At 37.8% G+C, this 22,839-nt stretch overlaps 2 protein-coding genes across 2 annotated transcripts; both read right to left on the bottom strand.

Moving 5' to 3' along the window:
• Nucleotides 1–306: 306 nt before the first annotated feature.
• Nucleotides 307–1,085, bottom strand: LOC134620034 (protein S100-G-like). The gene is made up of 2 exons (XM_063465931.1): nucleotides 948–1,085; nucleotides 307–447 (listed from the first exon to the last, which is right to left on the bottom strand). The coding sequence occupies exons 1-2, from the start codon at nucleotides 1,083–1,085 to the stop codon at nucleotides 307–309; spliced, it is 279 nt and encodes a 92-aa protein (XP_063322001.1).
• An 8,080-nt stretch (nucleotides 1,086–9,165) lies between these two features.
• On the bottom strand, nucleotides 9,166–14,449 carry LOC134620020 (uncharacterized). Its single transcript, XM_063465907.1, has 5 exons — nucleotides 14,392–14,449; nucleotides 13,371–13,724; nucleotides 12,980–13,081; nucleotides 9,763–9,863; nucleotides 9,166–9,422 (listed from the first exon to the last, which is right to left on the bottom strand). The coding sequence occupies exons 1-5, from the start codon at nucleotides 14,447–14,449 to the stop codon at nucleotides 9,360–9,362; spliced, it is 678 nt and encodes a 225-aa protein (XP_063321977.1). The 3' UTR covers nucleotides 9,166–9,359.
• Between the last annotated feature and the right edge of the window lie 8,390 nt (nucleotides 14,450–22,839).

Raw genomic sequence — 22,839 nt, 5'->3', positions numbered from 1 at the left:
TTGTTGATAAACATTGTGCTGCTTTGGATATGAGTTTAACTTTTCTACCACTGCATTTCCTGTGGTTGGCATTTGTCTGTGCTTCTGCATAGGGCTGGACTTAAGCCACTAAAACCCATACCATTTTTAACTCTGTGTTTAAAAAAAAGTACACTGTGTAAATATCATTCTAAGTTATTCATTTTGATATAAAATCACAACCATGTGCAGGTAGATAAATCCCTTTATTCAGCTGTTACATAACAAGAGGCATTGCAGAGATACTAGGCAGTTGCTGCTGTTGTTCCCAGGGTGTGGTCGCTACGCTCACTTCTTGCAAGGGCGGCCATGGCAGACGCAGGTGATAGAAGCTACCAGCACCATGAACTCGTTGAAGTCGACCTCACCGTCTCCATTAAAGTCCAGCTCTTTGAACAACTTGTCCAGGTCTTCTTGATTCTGTGCTCCCTGTATAAATCAAAAGATTATGTCACTAGTGCTACATTTTCTAAACTGCCAAAAGTGTTGTTGTCAGTATCATTTTTATTCAAATTGAGCCTATTTCAAGATCACGTTGTTCCAGTTCGATGACAAACAACCCTGAGATGTATTTGATTGTCTTTACTTTTCAAAAGAAATTGAAACACAGTATAAAAACATCAAAAAGCAGACAGCTGACTGTTTTACCAACCAAACCCGAGCACAGCCAGCTCTACAGCTCACGATGCAAATTTTTTGTAATCATTCAGTGTCTTTATTGTACTTGAACTCCTACCATGAGTAAGGATGTTTTCTAACTTCATGATAAACTCTTGCATACAGTATATTTAGTTGGTAAATATACTTAAATACATAATGTTATGTAAATTTGAGCCTATGTGCCTGATCCTCGCTGAGCAGATATCAGCACTGTACCCAGCGGTGACATGTACATGGCCCAGCACATGCATGCAAGGAATGAACAGTACCTTGAGCAGTCCAGGCAGCTCGTTTTCCAGCAGAGCCTTGACCTCGGCTTTTGTTAGGCTGTCCGGCTTTCCCTCCTTTCCTGCATATGTATCAAAGACCTTCATCATGCAAGCCACGGATGTCTCCAGCTGTGTCATGGTTGCTGTCTGACAGGTGGTTATTCAGGTAGAGAGGAAAAATTGGAGGTGGACAGAGCAGTAGCTGTACAGGGAATGAAGGATTAGAGAGGGGTTTCTTTTTATACCTTTAAAAAAATAGGTTTGGCACCACTGATAAGACTAGCTTCTATTGCTGAGGTAGTGCTTCCTCAAATGTTTGACTCCAACTTAGTAAACACAACCTTGGACCTGCATCGCCCAATATTCGCATCACCTGAAAGGCCATATGCAGCTTTGGTCATTTACTTGTTGACTTAAGGTGAGGCCTATCTATTAACAGAACAACAAAGGTAATAAATTCTGTGATTTAAAGCAGTAAATAAGCGATTGTTTTATTATGCAAGCTGAGCTGCAAAGTCTGTTGTCGTTATCATCCAAACACGATAATGAAACAAGTTTAAACCTGCTGTCAGTGCAGCATTTACTGTGGTTGGTGGCTGTCTGCATGTCTATGTAGGGTCGGATTTAAACCACAATAGGAAAGTTACGAAAACTGAGTACACGCGGGCGGTGATCTGTTCTCTCTCATAAATGATGTTGTGGAAATTGTGCTCTCTTACAAGATGGATAGATAGATAGATAGATAGATAGATAGATAGATAGATAGATAGATAGATAGATAGATAGATAGATAGATAGATAGATAGATAGATAGATAGATAGATAGATAGATAGATATGCATGAAACATCAAAAGCAATTTTTGTGGTCAGAGAACATGTCACAACACGCCTCTTCCCATATGGAAAAGACATATATAAATCTTATAAAGTTTGTATCTGTCTTGTGGGAAACTTGTATGAAAAGCATACAAGAGTGAAAACAGATATAAGATCCCTTGAAAATTATATAAATGAAACTTATATGTTTTGGATACTTACTAAAACAATACATGAAAGTAATGAGAAAGTGGCCACTTTCATGAGTAAATCATATAAGCCTTATATGATTCACTATATGATGTAGGCCACATCTTATGCAAGTCTTTTATAAGTTTTTACTATTTCTTTTCCATATGGGTTGCTTCATTGTGTCAAACACAATGAGAAATAAAGTTCCTCATGCAGAATGGATGGCAAAGGAGGAATCAAAGATGATGGCGATCAGTGACCGAGTACCCAAGTCGTGCTTTCGAATTTCACTTTTTATTTAAAAAAAAAAAAGCATGTGGATGTGGTGAAAGTGCAAGGGTGCAAACTTGCAAGTAGAAGAAAGCTTCTGAGACTGTAAAAACCTGGCCATTCAGTAGCGGTTAACACGTTTTGGAGGGTACATCATGGCATGCAGGCAAGGTGTAGTATCACACTGTAAGTTTGGTTTGTCCCTCTGTCAGTCTGAACCTGGCTGACTCAACAGGTCAAATATTTGCATTACTTTCGTCCATGAGTCTAGTACATATTAATCACCGCTTTCTGATATTATCACAAATCCGAATGTGTTAATGCAAAGTAATGTGACACTAAAACTGACAGCAGTTAGTTTTCCATGTATGGTAACCAAACTGGTTTTAACTGTAAGCTGTAAAGCTCTGCTCTATTCAGATGTGTTGTTGACAGGCAGTTTGACCTGGAGACATGCTAAACAATGCCAACTCTACAAACATGAAAGTGATTCTTGGAAGTTCACTGTGCGGAGTTCCTATGAAAGGCGGTGCCTTGACTTTTGCTGTTTAAAAAAAAATTAGAGCGCCTTCCAAGACTCATGTCCCTGGTTATTGTAAAATCATATATGATATTATAATATTGTCATTATTTTTATAGAAGCTGAAGATGAGCACAATATCTTGAAATAGGAGTAAAAAAAGAACAGTGGTATATACAATATATAACATAAAATGTTATGTACAGGGTGGGCCATTTATATGGATACACCGTAACAAAATGGGAATGGTTGGTGATATTAAAGTCCTGTTTGTGGCACGTTAGTATATGTGAGGGGGCAAACTCCTCAAGGTGGGTGGTGACCATGGTGGCCATTTAGAAGTCGGCCATCTTGGATACAACTTTTGTTTTTTCAATAGGAAGAGGGCCATGTGACACATCAAACTTATTGGTAATGTCACAAGAAAAACAATGGTGTGCTTGGTTTCAACGTAACTTTATTCTTTCATGAGTTATTTACAAGTTTCTGACCACTTATAAAATGTGTTCAATGTGCTGCCCATTGTGTTGGATTGTCAATGCAACCCTCTTCTCCCACTCTTCACACACTGATAGCAACACCGCAGGAGAAATGCCAGCACAGGCATCCAGTATCCGTAGTTTCAGGTGCTGCACATCTCGTATCTTCACACCATAGACAATTGCCTTCAGATGACCCCAAAGATAAAAGTCTAAGGGGGTCAGATCGGGAGACCTTGGGGGCCATTCAACTGGCCCACGACGACCAATCCACTTTCCAGGAAACTGTTCATCTAGGAATGCTCGGACCTGGCACCCATAATGTGGTGGTGCACCATCTTGCTGGAAAAACTCACGGAACGTGCCAGCTTCAGTGCATAAAGAGGGAAACACATCATCATGTAGCAATTTCAAATATCCAGTGGCCTTGAGGTTTCCATTGATGAAGAATGGACCCACTATCATTGTACCCCATATACCACACCAGACCATCACTTTTGTTGTTCCGGCAGTCTTGGAGGGATCCATCCAATGTGGGTTAGTGTCAGACCAATAGTGGTGGTTTTGTTCGTTAACTTCACCATTCACATAAAAGTTTGCCTCATCACTGAACAAAATCTTCTGCGTGAACTGAGGGTCCTGTTCCAATTTTTGTTTTCGTTGAGATGCTGCAGTAGCTGGAGTTTATAAGGATGCCATTTGTGAGTAGCTAATATCCGCCGAAGGGATGTTCGACTAATGCCACTCTCCAGTGACATGCGGTGAGTGCTACGCTGTGGGCTCTTGCTGAATGAAGCTAGGACAGCCACTGATGTTTCTTCATTAGTGACAGTTTTCTTGCGTCCACATTTTGGCAAATCCAACACTGAACCAGTTTCACAAAACTTAGCAAGCAGTTTGCTAACTGTAGCATGAGAGATGGGTGGTCTCGTAGGGTGTCTTGCATTGAAATCTGCTGCAATGACCCGGTTACTGCGTTCACCAGATATCAACACAATTTCGATCCGCTCCTCACGTGTTAACTTCTTCGACATGTCAATGGCTGTGAACAAAGAGAAACTTGTAAATAACTCATGAAAGAATAAAGTTACACTGGAACCAAGCACACCATTGTTTTTCTTGTGACATTACCAATAAGTTTGATGTGTCACATGGCCCTCTTCCTATTAAAAAAACAAAAGTTGTATCCAAGATGGCCGACTTCTAAATGACCACCATGGTCACCACCCATCTTGAGGAGTTTGCCCCCTCACATATACTAATGTGCCACAAACAGGACTTTAATATCACCAACCATTCCCATTTTATTACGGTGTATCCATATAAATGGCCCACCCTGTACATTGGCATTATGCCAAACTTAACAGTGTGCTTTTACACATGGTGCGGTGTATTGGGTGGAGTACTGGATAAACAGGCGCAGAGATCTAATGATGTCTTAAGGCTGCAAACCCAATGCATCAACACTTTTACATCAACTTTTTCTATACACACAAACAAAACATAATCTTTGACTTCAGGGTGGCTGTAGGTCAGGAGGTAGAGCAGGTCTCCCCCTAGTCTCCATGCCAAATATCCATGTGCTAGATATTAACCTTAAGCTACTCTCCAATGCATCCATCGAAGTATGAATGTGTGTAAATGTTAATTAGTAAGCACTTAAAAAAAAAAATCATAGAATTAAGTGCTTGGGGGAATCAAAAAACGCTATTTAAGAATCAGTCCATTTACAATGTATTGCTTCTGTTTATAGCACATGGAGCTGTGTATTGTATTTATCTTATCTTACAGTCATATGACTCAGACAAGATTATTGCCTGAGTCATATGAACAAAAGATGGTTCTGGAATGCAGCACTCCCTAAAACAGGGAATGGCAACTGGAATATACCAAGTACTGACACATCAGTGGGGGACAACCATAAATATTTACTTCTAATATGCTTACAGTTGTGTTCATAATCACTCATTGTGGACATGATTGCCATCATTTCAGTTTTAATTATTGCTTTGAATTGCTCTTTTTCAAGTTTTCATAAGTTTGAATTTATTTGGGATTTTCTTTAATCCACACGGGGTCAAAAGTATAGATACACAAGGGGAGCTGAAAGTTCTACTGTGTGTTTTAACTTGATAAGACCAAGGCGTATTAACTTATTGTCACTATACATGATTGAGTACGACTGGTAGTTTTTCATGCCAGCATTTTTTGACAGCGCTTATCAGTTTGACCAATATGCAGAACAATAGGAAAGTCCAGGGAACTCAGTGAAGATCCTGGAAGGAATTGTGGATTTGCAATACACATGCATTTATTCTTCATTTTATTACTAAGTGAAGTTACTGTGTCATGTCGTGTTGTGTCATGTTGTACGTAGTGCTGACGTGGGACAGTTTTCCAATTTCATTGTACTATTGTACTATGTATGACTGTGCAATGACAATAAAGAGTTATCTTAAACGATTATATGTAAGGATGGGACAGTTTAGACCTGCTGTTGCACTGATTCCTTTTTAATTTCATTCAGGTCTTTCTAACCAATTTTAAGATGTTTCTGCCTTTCTTGTTTTTCTTTAATTGTTGGGATTTATAAGAGAGTATGTTTTGGAAGATGACCAAGTAGCAAACCTCCAGATTAAGAAGGTAGATCACACTACAACACACTGGAAGTGTGAAATTGTAAAGGGTGAGATTGGGCCTGTGGCTCTCTTACCTGACACATCTGAAGCTACAGCCACAGGAAATAACACTTGTTTCACTGTGAATAAGGCTTTTTGTTTTCTTTTTAAAAATGTTTTCAGAGAAGTTATATTTATAGCAGTGTTGTAGCACACTCTCACACACAGAGCTCTCATGGAAAGTGGAGTGTGTGTTTGAAGTATGGGCAGTATGTGCTGCCCATACTTCAAACATAGTTCAAATATAGTTCATTATTACACCTACAATGGGTTACTTTTGCCTTTGTAAACTATAAAAACTGTTAAGAGAGTGTCAAGGTTCAAAGAAACTGGAAATGAATTAATGACTGGACCATAGGTGATACTTCTCTGGGTGCACATCTTCAGTAGGACGAGGTTGATTATAAGGTGCCGGAAACCTAACACTAATATCAATAGTTTTAAAAGTTTAAACACATACACTAAGTGGTAGGAGATCAGATGGTCCTTTTTTGTGTCAAGTCCCTTCAAATGTTCTGGTCTGTAAACCTTTTTGCATCATAAAATAAACTATAATTTCAGACTGCACAAACCAAATGCTTTTTGCAAGCTCTACGCAAAAACCCACAGACAGGCAGAGTTAACAGCTTGGAGCAAGGTGCATCTGTTACTCATTATAAAAAAGACTGAGGAAACACCCTTTTATCACAGGTAGTGTCGCTGCTTGGTGTAGTTTTGTGTATCTTCTAACTGAACAGATGAGAAAACCTTTACTCAAAGTAGTAACAAAGTTACCAGTAAATGGTGTACAGCAGATAAGTAATGTTCTTGGTGTGTACAGTATTTGTGCAGACATCTACACAAACCATTTATTATTGTTTTATTATAGACTGACTTTAAAAAGGGGGTTGATCCAACGCTAGCTTGCTTTTTTATTGTAACTATTCATAAAACATTTTATTCTGTTATCTCATACAGCTCAATTATACTGACAGGCCCTGTAGATCATTTGGTTAAATGATCACTCTGCACCATGTGTGGGCTAATCCAATTGGAACAGTCCATGGGGGGGTTATGTATTGGTATCGGCCATTATGTGTATATGTGCTTGGACGGTATAAAGTTTACAGGGGAATAATATCCACAGTGGTCATTGACTCATTCCAACTCACGAGACAGCTACACGCCCTATTCAGTTACTGGCTGTAACTGGCTGCTGGATTTCCTGACAGGAAGACGGCAGGCAGTACAGGTCTGCAGCAACACTTCTAGCACAATAACACTGAATCAATGTGGGATGTGGGTTGAGGCCCCTCCTCTTCACTCTGCTGACCCACGACTGCACAACATCACTCAGCTGCTATGGAGAGGAAGATCTCTCCTGATTAAAAAACACAGCATCACTGATCAGTAAAGCCCAACAGAGACTCTAATTCACTTCCTGCTGTCACACACATGAACCCCAGACCTGCATTCACCTCGTCCCTCTGAACCCTCAACCCCCAAACATACAAAACTCTGAACCACCACCATTGCCCTTTCACTGACTGCCCCACCCCCACTTGTACACCCACACGAACATGCCCACAATCACTATGTTTGTGTTGGACACTGCTGTTTATATAAGATTGTATTGTATTGTATGGTGTTGTAAATAAGATTCCTATAATATATATATATATATTTTTAATCTTTATATGGTTTGAGTGTACACTGAGGAGCAAATTCTTGTGTTTGACTGTACATATGGTCTTTGACAATAAAGCTGACCTTGACTTCAGTTGTTGGAAGGCTTCATACCACCATCTCTGGCACATGTGAATGTTTTACTTCCTGTCAGTATAAATAATTTGAATCTAAATTACTGAAAAAACATTTAGCAAATAAGCAGACATTATAGCATGGATGGATGGATATATACATGGATGAAGCAGCATTATGGCATGGATATGATTACCTCCCAGTAGAACCAGGCCGCTAATGATGTGACTGCTGATAGAAGTAGCAGGATGAATTGTGATATGTACAGCAGCTCGCTCTTCATGATTAAATATAACAGACAGTGCAGAAAGATCCACGAACAAACAGAATCGGATGTAAACGTCTAGCAGAGCAACTCAAGTGAAGAAACACATCATTTGGGGATGCCCAATGGTTAAAGACTTTGCCTGTTAATTCATCCAACAATTAAACCATAGGTGTAATTCTTAAATAGTTTGAATTAAACCTTGAAAGTCGGCACTTCAGTTACACATCAAATGCTTCAGTGACAATTGTCATGCTGTCGTTGTCCCAAAGATGGAGCACTGCATGTAAGCCTCTCATGTTTTCTGCAATAGTATATGTTGCAGTTTGAGGTCTGTCAGTCTTTGCTCACCACCAAATGTTACTAGGACATTTGGCTCAGATGCTTAGGTAGGTCATCTAAAAACAGGAAATCCGCTGGTTTGATTTCCTTGGGCAAAATTTTAATTGTTGTCAAATTGTTCTGAATGTTTGAATAAATGTGTGACTGTAGCTTGTACAGTGGAAGCACTGAGCCAGAGAGAATCAGGATGAGAAAAATGTTTATAGTTATAAACATCATGTATGTAAATGGGCCGCTTAGTCACTTGAAGGTCAGTCTTCAGAGAAAAGGTATTTTAGGAACTCGTTGCTAACTGGTCTGATTCTGCCTTCAGTCATGGTGAAAACACTGAAACGTTGACTTTATAACTTAAATACAGAGAAGATGTACTGAATGATGAGGACACATTTATAATATCAGTGACATGCACTTAATGTCTCAGATTTATTTGAGATGTACAAGTTTTGTGCAGTTGATACGACAAACACGCACATAGCAAACCTTCGCCTGTCACAGGCGTACTTTCCACTTCCTGTCACTGACCTACTATACAGCGACCCCTGAACACCACACTTTCCATTCAGCATCCTAATCGTAAGCTGTAATCATTACGAAACCTGCGTGTTCAGTGTCGCATTTTTAACCCTCACTGCTGCTGATCGTGTTTTAGTCCGATCAAACTCTGCCTGATACCATTATCAGTGTTTAACCCTGTGATGTTGGGTGTATCCTATTTGATGTCTGCATGATCAGAGTGATTTTTCCCCCTGAAATACCGAAATAAATTGCACAATACATTTTTAAGCAAGAAATTACACAAAAATCCTAAATAAAGCAAAGATGCCAAAAATGTAAACACTATGCAAATTCATCATTTATTTTATTTTTTTATTTGTCAGAAGGTTAAATAAACACATAAACATATTATTATTTTGTGATCTGGGCTTTATGGGACTAACACCCCATCAATTTCTCCATCACTGAAATTTATTTTATTTAAGATGTAGTTTATAGAAAAATACATACATATTTACAACCATATATGGGTTTTTGCAATCATGCAAAAATGTAAAATGAAAAAATGCTATATACAGGACAAAAAGTACACAAGAAAACTTTGGAGCCGACACTCATTTACTTTCTTTGGGATCCACATGCTCGAAGTAGAAGGATTCATACAGAGGCACTTGACGCTGAAAGAGACATGACATAAAGAAGAAGCTCATCAGTCAGACATCACAAACTGAGGTGCTCCACAGGTCAGTGTTTCCTAAAATGCACAACCTAAAACTCAGTAAGTGAGTTTTAAAACTCACTCAGTAAGTGAGTTTTAGGTTGTGATTAACACACAGTTAGGTAAAAACATTATGCCAGTTATATTTTTATGATGTCTCAATATTGAAGTCACCATGAATAACTCAGTAAAACTGGATCAACATGTATTCAGACTGCTCAAAAATGATTTTCAGTACTTTTCGCTAACGTCGACCTAAACTAACTAAAACATCACCGTGAAATGCACCCCGTTCTCACCCACTGAGACGAGCCTCTGGAGGAGTTTGTGCTGTCTTTGTCCGCCTCTGCCATCTCGGAGTCTACGTGGGGAACCTCGTAGATGACTCTGGCTGCTAGTGCTGAAAACACAGACACGTCCACAGAGAAATGATTACTAGGATGGAAATTGCATTTTCTTTTTAAAATTATGACCTAATTGGGAGCCGCATTTAATCCTTTCGGTCTCTGTTACTGTTACTGTAATGTTACAAACATGTTACAATAGTTCATCCCTCCTTATATTTTTATTTTATTTTAACAAACTTATCTCTAGTCAGTGTTTAAACTGTGGCATCCTGTTATTATGGGATTAAATGGACTTTATGATAATTCACATTCACTTTTCTACACAGTGTTTTATTCTGGACACTTTATCTGCCTCACATCTGCACCTGTGGAGACTCAAACCAAGAAACTTCCTGCTGTGAGAAGACAGTGCCAACCACAGTGTTTTTTTTTTTCCATAACTGCATCAATGAATCACCTCCAGGAGGATATGAACCAACTGTTTCAGCTATTCTCGTCGTGTGCCAGTCTCAGCTCATTGACCATCCACTCTTCACTCACTTGCTTCCACTTTTTACTTAAATTGGACTTTAGATTTGCCAATATCTACATGTGCTTCTTCTTTAATCTGATGCTAGCTGTCAGTTTAAAAACTAAATCATTTAGAACTCTTGCTGCCGTCTCTTTCATAGCCCCATTGTATTAAAACATTGTCCTTGGTACACAACGCTATTACATTTTTCTGTCCTGTTTCTTATTGAAACAAAGTTATGTTGTTGTTAATGTTGTTGTGGATCTACACTATATCAATAAAACTGAATTAAATTGAAATAAATGTAACTGAATACATCTGAAATCCCACATTTTCGAAGTAGATGATCAATCAACAGGAAATCTGCTGGTTTGATTCTGTTGGGCAAGAGGTTGAACTCCAAATTGTTCCTAGTGAATCATGTATTAATAAATGTATGAATGCAGCTTGTAGTGTAGAAGAACTTTGAGTTTTCACAGTAATACATATCATAAAAGCATATGTAAATATGCATGTTATGATAAAGTTGAAAGGTCTTTACTTATGAAAAAGAAAAAATCTTGACATGACTGTTGAAAATTGTTTGAATCTCCACAGGTGCAGATTCTGGGTGTTATCACAACCAGACCTCCTGTTAGAAGCTCTTTTACCTTTCAATCAGTGAAAAACTGCTTTCAGGTTTCCAAATTGTTTAGAATTACAGATTATTCCTAACAAATGTATCTAAACTATGCAGACTTTATGCTGTTCTAATCCACATTATTGTAGATGCCCAAAGTGTTAATGTTTAGGAGCTCCACAGCAGTAGTGCTGTGTTTAGAATTGTTTGCTTCAAAAATTCAATTAATATGGGTTTTAGAATTCATTTTACACACACACACACACACACACACACATACATTTTTTAATATATTTTCTTTTAACTCTTATTGTCTATGAATTCTAAGAGGTTTTTTAAAATTTACATTGTTTAACTGTATTTTAGATGCAAAGAGATTCTATGGGAGCTTCAGCTATGTGGTGCTTTCTTTAAAAAATAGGGTTACAAAAACTGACAACTAATTTTGAACTGATAGTTAAAATATTTTTCTAAATTATTAGAAAAAAGTAGATGTTTACTTTCTTTATATTGACTGTTTAAGGTGACCTGGATAAATCTCATTGTGTTCCAATCGGTTTCTTACAACAACATTCAAATATACTTCGCCTTTGTTTTCGTCTACAAATATATATGACAGACCTCGCTGCTCTGTAAGACATTATACGATGTTGTTTATACAGAGGGTCCTGTAGGAGAACGTTCTGAAAAATAGAATTGCCATTTTCATTTTGAGCTACATGCAAGCGCTTCACTCTTTCTATTGTTTTTTTTACATATTCCTCTACACTGTATATATCTCTTCTGTTTGCTATTTATTGCTGATGTCTTCTATACTCCCGCACAGTTGGCATGAAGCGCCCATAATAATTCTAGTCTGTGAAGATGCCATATTTAACTTGGTCACCAGCTGATAAGCTTAGATTCAGTTAGTTTCTTCATTTTGACTTAGTTTATATTATTTGGAAATATTTTGATTCATTTGTGTCAGGGTCATCTTTGCTGTATTTAATATAATGAGTAGGATATGTGTCGGGAGTGACAGATATTACAAAACAAGCAGCACTTTTTGCAGGCATTTGACTCTCAGTCATGCAGATACCAACAACTCCCAGTAAACGTGCAACAAAGTCTCAACACAGTCAACACAGGCTGTTCTGACAAATTTGACCAAACTGTCAAAGACTGAAGCTAAAAACATATTTTAGTTTCTTCTTTTTTTTATTTTAGTTTTTTAACTTACTAGTTTGTGAGTGTACACTATAGTTTCAGTTAGTACTTTTTTAAAGTCTAGTTTTATTTTATTTCAGTTAACAGACGTGTTTGTTCACACCTGGTTTTAGTTTAATCTTAAGTAGACAAAAAAATAAAAATAAAAATCTTAAGTACGATATTCTTGTGGCTCAGTTACTATTTCTTCTTTCATCAGTTTTACCACACCACTTAAACTTTGCTGCCATGCAAACTGACAGTTGTGCAAATGAGTTTGTATTAGTGAGGAAAGTGTCAGCCTTCACATCAGACGTCCTAAAATCAAGGCTTTTTGATGCAGGTTGTTTGGCACTTGTCTTTTTCAGGAAGAGTTTTGCATGATCCTGAAACTCAGACTTCCCACGTCTATGTGAAAATTGCAGTCTGCAGAAATTACTAAATGAATGCTGCTACAGAAAATCCCACAGTTCAAAAAATTCCTCATGTATTTCCTGCTGCAACTTTTTATTACATATATGGAAATATTGGCTCATTGTTTGAATTGGCTCCTTTATAGCCCAATAATAGTGTAAAGAAACGGTGATTGAGGTATATCACTGAGAACTATTTCATCATAAAACAACTAGCATTTGTAATCAAGTGATTGTTTTGTTTATTGTTTAAAATAAACCTGTGTAACTGTGTGTGATACCTGTGTCATGTCAAGGATTTAAATATACACACACAATACATATATTTATAGATAAACCAAAACAGAAGTAAGAAAGAAATGTTTGTGTATTGTAATTTATTTCAGTCCACCACTTACAACTGTCTCAGATCGATCAATAATAATTTAAAGTTTGTACCTTGTTTTCTTCGCAGAGTGCAGTAACAGACGAGGGTGGTGAGGAGCAAAGGAATCACTACAGCCAGGGAAATGATCACTTTGATTTGTGACCTCTTGGAAACTGCAGAATCAGTAAAATTTGTAATAATAATATAATAATAATCACATCCATCTATCTAATGCACCAGTTAATCCTAACTGGTACTATCAGGGTAAAATTGTTTAACAAAAAAGAGGGATAAAAAATGCATTAATTGTCTATTAAGACCACCAAAACCAGCTAAAATGACAGTGACAGTAGTTATTTTTAGTCAACAGTTCATATTGTTTAAATATCTACTACACTTGTAAAAAGAGATTTTAATATGTCACCATACTGAACCTTGTGCATTGGATATTTATTCACTTACCGTATTCTTCTGTGTTGCTGATGCTAGTATTGTTGCCTGTCTTGACTGTGATAACTGTCCCTTTTCCTTTAACCTCAGTTAAAGATGGTATCTCCACAATCACCTTGCAGATGTATGTTCCTGAATCCTCTGTTTTTATATTTGAGAAATGCAAATATGAACATTTCTTTTCAGACCCTTGAGACTGAATCAAGTTGGTCCAGTTGCCTTTTGTAATTTCTGTTTGATTTTTTAGCCATTTCACTCTCACTCTTTCAAACGTCCCTGTCCAGCAGCACGTGATGTTTGCTGTCTCTCCTTCCGCGACAGAAACTTTAGAAATCTGTGTCACAACTAATGTGCCTGATGAAACACCTGTAAGAGGCAGAGTGGAACATAATATTGTAAGTCATTACAAGACACACATATTTCTAAAGCTAAATCTAAAAGTATCAGGTTTTGGTACAAAATACAGCATGCAGACATGTTTCTAAGGAGCTTGAAAAGAAATCCAACTAAACTTTTTTAAGTTTCTTGAAGATGTTTCACCTCTCATCAGAGAAGCTTCTTCAGTTCTAAGAACTCTCTCTGATGACTTCAAGAAACTTAAAGTAGTTCAGTTGCTTTTCTTTCCATGTCCTTAGATTACCATGGCGTGTCTGACTGAGAACCTACACAGACACAGACATACTTTTAAATACATTATAGTGATTTTTGTCATAAAAAAAAACAGGTAGTGATTGCACATCAGAAATAAAGACGTCATGACAATACTTTTATGTTGTCTTTTACATCTAGCATTTCAAAAACTGTAAATCATTATAACCTCCTCATTCAAAATCTAAGTTAGTCTCACTTCTTAGAACCTAGAACTCTGAACACTGACATAATGAGGGGAAATTATTATACCAGACATTTATTTATCGTTTGTTAATAAAATTATGCATTATTTATCACAAACTAATTTAGGAAAACTCAACTTTTCATTTTAAGATGAATGGAATGAAAATAAAATAATTTACTAAGTTGTGTTTCTACTTACTCCAGGATGAGAGGGTACAGAGAGAGGCGAAAAGCAGACTACTTAGCAAGATCTTCATCTTGCCACACTGATTCATTACTGAACAGTTACAATCGCTTCATCTGTCACAGCTTCTCTAAGTCCCACCCACCACACACACACACACACACACACACACACACACACACACACACACACACACACACACACACACTGTGCACCATGTTTTCTTCAAAGATCTTCTGTTTTCTAGAGAAGTGTGAAAACCCACAAATGCTGCTGCTTCCTCCTTCAGACAGACGACAGCTACAGACGAACTATAGAAGCTGTGACTAAGACTCAGACTTTCTCTTCCAATGATTGATTGAGGCGACTGAAAAGGACACTTTTTTTATCCTCATGCAGAGATGCTGAAGGACAGACGATGTAAAAAACTGTATTTCTGTTCAAGAATTCTCATTAAAAAATTTTGAAAGTCAATCTTTGCAATTTTACACACATGCATAGATGCAAAGTTTACATGTTAATATGAATTTATTTTAATATTTTATTTACATCTTTTTTAACTGCACTGTTTTTTGGGTGTTTAGGTTGCAAGGTTATTGCAGTGGTATAGCTTTTGTTCTGTTATTATTATTATTTTGTTGAAAACATCCGGGAGGAAGTTGATGTAGGTCACCTGATAAGGTGAAATGAGAGTACGTAAATGACGCAAATTGTCACTCAGTGAAGTCCTCAGAGTCTGAAGCTACTTTTTGCTGCTACTGTGTTTCCCAAGGGGTTAAAGCAGTAGACAGATCCACATTTTGATTTGGCACAGATTTTACACCTGATGCTCTTCCTTCCTGGCTTGGGACTTGCACTAGCATGCGACCCCTCAAGGTTGGGTTTGTACCTGTTCTCAGATTCAAACCAGGATTCTTTCATGTGTAAAGCGAATATGTTAAACACTGCTGTGTGTTAGCCACTAGAAGTCCCCAGAGTTTAAAATGTCAGATGCGACACTGAGACACAGAATGAGAACAGGATGAAATGACAGCACTGCTGCAGGCACACACATCAGAAGTGTTGGTCACTATTGTAACCCATGGTAACTGAAAGAAGTTTAAGATAAACAAGAGTCGTAAAATATAAATACTAGAGATTTCTTTTAGCCAATAAAACCCCATCACAGTCTCATTCTGAGGGTGTCACATATTTTCAAACAGTGCGGCTTACATAAGCACAAGGTGTCTTTTAGCATCTATGTTTAAACCTAACTGTGATAGTGGTTTGTTGTTTTGCCTGCAGGAGGAAAGGTGGAGCAGATTGTGGTGCTGGGTGGAGCTGATTGGCACAGTTGCTGCATATGTGCCATACAGTTGCATGTTGGGAGCTGAGCCAGACCGCAAAGCAGCCAGTCACACTAGCTTTCACAGCCTGGGCCAGTCCAAGCAGAGAAAAACCTGAGTTGTTATTTAGAGTGTGCTGTGAATTCTCCTGATTGGCTCTGTTAAAGTGAAGCCACAAACAACACACTACATGCTTTACATGCTGAGTAGTTTTCAGTGCCAAAACCTCATCAGTGAGCAACAGGATAGGAATGAATAAGAAAGTGAAAAACATAATAGTCACAAAAGACTTTATTGTAACACTGCAGTGACAACATAGAACAATGTAAATACATGTATTTTACTAACCTATCTTTGATATTATATCAAAGTTATAATGCTATTTAAAGTGTTATCAATTGTATCAGTTTTGGAATGTAGAGTGACAAGTGCAATGTTATTTTGTAACATTGTAACACCCAGATCTTCTGTGACTTGTCAGTCACAAGTCAGTTATCACTAGGGAATGGTAAGTGGACTGATTCTTATATAGGACTTTACTCCACCTCAGGAGCACTCAAAGTGCTAGTGAGTCAGTAATATTTTGAGGTTATTTAATAGAAAAATGAATATTGTGCTCATAAATAAAAATGGTCTTCTGTGGAGTTACATTTTCCAAGAATTTGATGCATTCTCATAGACTTATAAGAAAACAGAACTCAGTTCACTTCAATGTGTAATCTACTCACATCTAGTGGTGAGACTTTACACACTGTACCTTTAAGCATGGGTACCAAGTAAATACCAGTTCACTATCACCTATACTTTCAACTTATGTAATGAAAACCCACTTAAAATTATCATAATCTAAATCCGTCTTTTATACGGTCTGTGTTTTGTAGGATATGCTGTTAAGAGCTACTAACATAGCTGTACTCTGTGTGAATTTGAAAGTAAGTACAGCACTGAATTAAGCTAAATGCTGTCATGCTGGCATTTAGTAGATAGAGTTCATCTGATCACTCTAAATTACAGGGTTGCCATGCTAACAATCCAACTTCCTGGAAACTTCTTCTGTAGTTATCAGCAGCAAAAGTAGCAGCCACCATCGCTATTCCTCTTGTAACTCAAGCTGAGCAACTTAAAGCTATAAGATTTCAATTGATAGCCTTTAGCATTTAGATTCATTGTTTGGTGGACCAGTAGTTCTCAACCTGTGAGTCATGAGGTAAGCAAGGCATTTTGACAGCCAGTGTGTTTCAGGCTGATGAAACTGCATTTGAAATACTTCAGTACTACCATGACCTGGATGACTGAAAAGTTGCACAAACAACGACACAGAAAACAAAGAACAAAAACCAAACAACATTGTACAGTACTGTGCAAAGCACTCGAGCCATGGCTCAGTCTTAGCTACAGTTCAAAGTTTTTCTTCTTTCCTTTTAATTTCATTTAATTTCTTTCAGTCCAGTACTCATACCTGGCCATTTTCAGGTGAATGTTGTTTGTTTTTTTATTTGTTTTGTTTAGCTTTTATTTTGTTGAGCCACTTAATACTGACCTTTGAATCCCTTGAACACCTCACACAAAGTGTTATGTCTACACATAACAGACAACTTTGCAAAGAACAAATCATTACGATATATAATCATTCTAAATGCAGAAAAGTACCAACAGATTTCGATCCATCATGCAGTACCATCTGGAATGTGTCTGACAACAGTTTCATTTTTCAGGATTACAATGATACCAAACACACTGCAAACACAGTAAAATAGTACCTGGATAGAAAAACATATACTGGAGGTCACAGATTCTCTAATTGTGTATTTTGATGAATATTTGAAAATGAGGGGTGGCCAAAGACTTTAACACTATATGCAATATGTTAAATTATTAACAGGAAGTTTAATTTTAGACAGTAAGTACATTCACTCTTACTGTGTACTTACTGTGTTGCTCCTTTTTCTAAAACTTGACAGAACATGCTGTTTTAGGAATTTGTGTTTCTACCGATTAGACTTTTCAAATAACTTCATCACACTGGACATACAGAGGTAAAATTGTTCAATATTTTACAAAGAAATACAGAAAAATAAGTTGTAAAATTGAGCCTTAACACTACTACAGCTAAATAGTACCTGACAGAACTACCAGTCGTTATAAATGATTTATAAAATTCTGAAACAAGTAGAGAAAAGAAAATGCACGAGGGTTTTTTTTACTTACCCCAAGAGAGGACGCATATACAGGAAAACAGCAGACCACTTAATAAAAGCTTCATTCCTTCACACTGAACCAACACTAACAACTGACAACTAAGTCTGTGGTCAAATTATTCACACCAAACATTGGCACCCAAAGTCTTTCTCAGTTTTTGCAGAGTTCAAAGCTGCAGCTTTTCTTCCTTCTCTTCGCTGGATTCTTCATAACAGCATTTAAAATCATACTTCTTTTGAGCAAATAGTTAAAGGACAGACATTTAGTGCTACAGATGGAAGGCTAAAGAAAATAAATAAATAGTTTTTGTATTTACACTTTGAGATTGACAGACCACGTGACTTTCGCGCATTGCATGCCGGGAACCCGTGGCAAAACAATCAAAGTACCGCATCAAGTGCAAGCATTTGCAGCACCGCAAAACGTTTATTCTCCGGTTACAATACCTTCTTGGTTTTTCTTTGCTCCCCAAAAAAGGAATGTACAAAACGAAGGAGAACAATGCCGGACCGTACAAAGACAGACTCGACGAAAAGGCAAAGAAAAGATACGAGGGAAAAAATCAAAGGAGTGAAAGGGTCAGACCCTTACGAGCACACAGAGTGGACAAAAGACGTCAGCGTGCTGCCCAACTTTCACCACGCTCAGATTTATAATTATACGGTTCTTGGAGTGAGTGCATACACTCATGAAGTTTTTAGTAACTTCAGGTCACTGCAACAAGCCCAGGTACAGTTTACCGACGGATGGGTACAGGACCTTGAAATGCACCGTGTAGAACGAAAGACCATCGTACGAACAAAGGTAAGTTTACCAGTCTCACAAATCGTCTTCATAAATACACATTCGTTAACCGTTTATTAATAGGACCTTTGAGCTCAACGGTAATTAATTAGTAGTGGAAATAATTTCTAGTACGCATTACAGAAATGTAGCAGTGACAATAATATTGTATGCTGTAATCGTACTGGGCAATTAGTGATACAAAAAAACTGTTTTATCCTGTGAATAAAAGTATATGTTTTTGTCAATGTACCGTGGTAATAACAGAAGCGAAACACAATATTGTGTCAGGACAATTCACTATTTATGCACAATAAACAAAGGAGCATAGCGCGACAATTTCTGTTCAGCGCCAGACTTGCTTGTAACCTATATCACCAATTATGTTATGAAAAATGACGTTTTAACTACTACAATGTTCTGGGACGTTATATTTGGTATATCCAGGCCATCCGTTGCCTCTTTGTTACTTCGGAAACATGGCTTAAACAATTCCTCTTCCACGACGTAATCCAATAAAAACCGATCTCTTTACCCGTCGGCTTCCCGTGGCTGTCATGCGACCGGCTATTGCAGTTAATAATACAACAGCTTCTTTCCATTTTTTGTGTTTCTTTTTATCGCTGTGTAACTGAGTTCAATTGAAAGCCTGCGTGCGCTAGTACGCAGGCTTTCAATTTTCACATTTTCAATCTCTATTAGAGATTGAAAATGTGAAAACTAGCTTCTTTTCAGCCTTATGTGGCTTTTTGTTCCTTACATAGGTGGAGGAAAGCTATGCTGAGATCAAGGATAGGTAGAGTCTTAGGACTGAAATGAACATGTTTACCTGGGAAATTCATCTGATGAGGTAAACACAAGTTATACACTACCAGGTAACAAGAACTGCTTGTTGTTAGATGAAAACACGATTACAAGGCACTGCTACATTGTAACAACTGCTAGCCCCAATGCTCCAATCGGCTGGACAGCTTACAGACTCAAGTAATCAGTTCTCATACTTGCTGGTGAAGCAACTCTGTGCTTCATTTTTTTAGCAGACTTGGCTAATGTGATCTGCAAAGTAAAATAAAAAAGTGGCAATAAGCATGGATGAGACTGTTATAGCTGTACAGGCTGTAGCAGCTCTTAAATGCTGTAGTTTCTTCAGGTGCTAAAGAAGACTTCTTTGAGATCAGGTCTATAAGTTAGTACAGATACATTAATCCTAAAACTGTAAACAGGATCAGGTCCTCAGCCTAGATTTTTATGGGTTTTTGCTCATTTCAAGTGGAGCTTTTCGGACTTTAACTCCTAGCAAGCTAATCATATCATAATATCATACAGTCCATTAGGGGACTATATCAACAGGAAGTATGGCAGGACATTTTGTTACCTACCTCAAACAACAAGCTTATCTGTATTACCATCTTTATAATTCTGGTGTCGGCCATTTCCTTTGTCTTATTTAGCTAGTTCACACTCACTCTGTCAGACTTCTCTCTCCAGTAGAACAGACACATTTGGAGTATGGGTCACAACAAATGTGCCCCTGAATATGTGCAAGAAAACACAAACGTTTTATTTAAATAATTTTTTTAGTAGCTTAATGGCAGAATTACCTGACGTTTAATAGAACATGAAAACAAAGAATAGGAAAAAATCTGAAAGCAAAGAGTTGTTTTACTTACTCCAAGATGTGAGGGCACAGGAGAACCTTCATCCTTTCACACTGAATCAACAGTGACAGCTGTCACATACCACTACTCAGACACAATACTTCCACACAGATACCATCTACCCACTTTAATTCCCATTTGTTGTGGGATTATTCACAACCACAAATTCTTTTCAATCTATTTACATGTGCAGTCACTTTTTGTTGTGCCAACATTTGTTTTGAATGAATGGAGAAGAATAAAACGATACATACTCTTAACTGATCAGTAACAAAGGAATACAGATCTTCTGTTGGTAATTAAATTTCATTATCAGACACTTTTATCTAACTTTTCATCCATTTGCTGCTTCTACTGCTCTTCCATCTCTTTCTTCCTCTTCCTCGTCTTGCTCTTGTTTTTGACTTGAAGTAGGTTTATTTCCAGAAGAAGCTGAAATATGACAATCGACCGGTCATTATTCAGTATAATGCAGTAAAACTGCTTGGCTGTCACTGGAGCTTTGTGTTGTATTGTACCTTGTGAGTTCTGCTGAGCTCTGGTCCCTACATAGTAGAGCCAGAAGAAGGTTGTGATCAAGGCGAGGACGGGCAGAGTCCTCATGAGATTAGTGAATACTTCTTCCTTGGGAGCTTCTGAAATTCATCGACAGAGGCATCTGATCAGGTGCACACAGGTTATACACAGTCCATGGGCTGGAGTGATAACTGCTGACCTCAATGCTCCATGCCAGCGTTTTGAGTTTTGTGGGTTTTTGACTTGTTGTTGTAGGTTTTCCACACACTTTTGAGTTTGTTAACCACATTTGTAGTTTTGTTCCTTGGTTGTGGGTTCCCTTTTGTGATCCCTGTCTCTCTGGTTGTGTCCACATGTCTGTTTGGTTTGTCTGTGTTCTGCCTCCCTAGCTGTCTGCTGTCTGTGTTATTTCCTGTTTTATGTTGGTAGTCACTTGTCTTGTTTGCATCGTGTTCTGTTTCACTTCCCCTTGAGTCATTTAGTGTGTTTAGTTCAGTTGTGTTCCCATGTGTCCACTTCCTCTCATCATCTGCCTGTGTATTTTTTGTCTCCCTTTATCCTTTGTCAGACCGCTAGTGACCATCCTCTAATGTCCCCTCTTCCTAAAGTTCTAGTATTGTCTCCCATTATAGGTTTCGGTTAGAGCAGGGGTATCAAACGCATTTTACACAACAGGACATATGGATAAGATAAAATAACCTAGTCCCACACATGGGAATTTCTTTTTTGTTTCAGCAGAATTAAGTCGGCCAGACTAGTGAAACTCTCCTTCCTGTCAGTGTAAAGATGTTACATATTAAACAGTTTTTCTACATACTGAAGAAAAAGCTGCTGTTAGAAAAAAAAAGAAAGCAGAAAGTTGACTGTAGTTGTAAAACAAACAAAAAACAAAACAAAACAGAAATGTCTATAGTAGAAAGTGAAAAAGAGAAACTATCAATCACTGAGCAGAACCCAGCAGCTCTATGCTGAGGAAGCCAGATACATTTGCTTATTTTGTGCAGAATATTCCTACAACGTCTCTTTATATTGACCAGCAGCTGCCCACATTAAACTGTGACTACCACCAGGTAATGTGGGTATGTTTCCTAAATCAGCAGCAGGTGTTAAACAGCTGACAGGTGAACGGGATGTATGCAGGTAACAACAATGAAATTATTGTCTGAGGATAATATTGATACGTGTATCTATTTGCATGAGCTGGAGATGAAAACCTTTGTCAAGGTCTTTAATCTTGTCAAACTCCATGAGACACTGACAGACAGAGAAGACTGTTCAGTGAAAATCCAATATCTGCAGCACGGAGAATGGACTGTGTAAACAGATCTAACCAGCTAAGATGAAAACCAGTTAATCTGGAACACCGGCTCACGTCTCTTTGTGTCTTAGGAATGTCTGCTGCCCTTCCTTCTGTCACATAATGGTGTGATCTATGTCTTTGCATGTGATTGGCCGCATGGTGCGCCCATTAAAATAAAGTCCAACCCCCGCCTGCACGGATTCTCAGACATGTTAAATTATCTCCCGGACCCGATGTGGCTTGCAGGTCATACATTTGACACCCCTGGGCTAGAGTTTCAGTTCTGTTTTATATGTTTTTGTATTTACTTGCCGGCCAAATAACCGGCTCACCTTTTGTTCACTATATCCACTCCTGTGCATTTTGGGTCTTCACCACTCACCTCTTAACATCTTGACAAAATATCAACTTAATTTTTGCTATCCTGGTTCCACAGTGGCTTGACTCCTGTGCCATTTTAAAAATGTACACACTCACATATTTGCATTATGAACCACCATCGTCCTAGTGCAGATGTATAACACTGCCGTTGATTTGTTAGTATACATTCATATATTTTTAGTGAAGCGTTACTAATAACATTCGAGACACAATCAGTATTTTTTTTTTTTTTTTTTTTAAATGATGTTTGCTCATTTCAAATACAGCTCATAAGACCTGATCATGTCTCGGTAAACCTATA

This window comes from Pelmatolapia mariae, linkage group LG3_W, assembly GCF_036321145.2.
Source record: "Pelmatolapia mariae isolate MD_Pm_ZW linkage group LG3_W, Pm_UMD_F_2, whole genome shotgun sequence".
Classification (NCBI taxonomy): Eukaryota; Metazoa; Chordata; class Actinopteri; order Cichliformes; family Cichlidae; genus Pelmatolapia; species Pelmatolapia mariae.
This window is presented reverse-complemented; position numbering and strand designations above follow the sequence as displayed.

What these genes read in the sequence shown, in the direction of transcription:
- LOC134620034 (XM_063465931.1), bottom strand. Translation starts at nt 1,085, where the DNA reads ATGACACAGCTGGAGACATCCGTGGCTTGCATGATGAAGGTCTTTGAT. An exon ending in AGCTGCCTGGACTGCTCAAG is followed by an intron (nt 448 to 947) that starts GTACTGTTCATT and finishes TGATTTATACAG; the next exon opens with GGAGCACAGAATCAAGAAGA.
- LOC134620020 (XM_063465907.1), bottom strand. Translation starts at nt 14,449, where the DNA reads ATGAAGATCTTGCTAAGTAGTCTGCTTTTCGCCTCTCTCTGTACCCTC. An exon ending in CTGTACCCTCTCATCCTGGA is followed by an intron (nt 13,725 to 14,391) that starts GTAAGTAGAAAC and finishes TGCCTCTTACAG; the next exon opens with GTGTTTCATCAGGCACATTA. An exon ending in CCAGAGGCTCGTCTCAGTGG is followed by an intron (nt 9,423 to 9,762) that starts GTGAGAACGGGG and finishes TGTCTCTTTCAG; the next exon opens with CGTCAAGTGCCTCTGTATGA.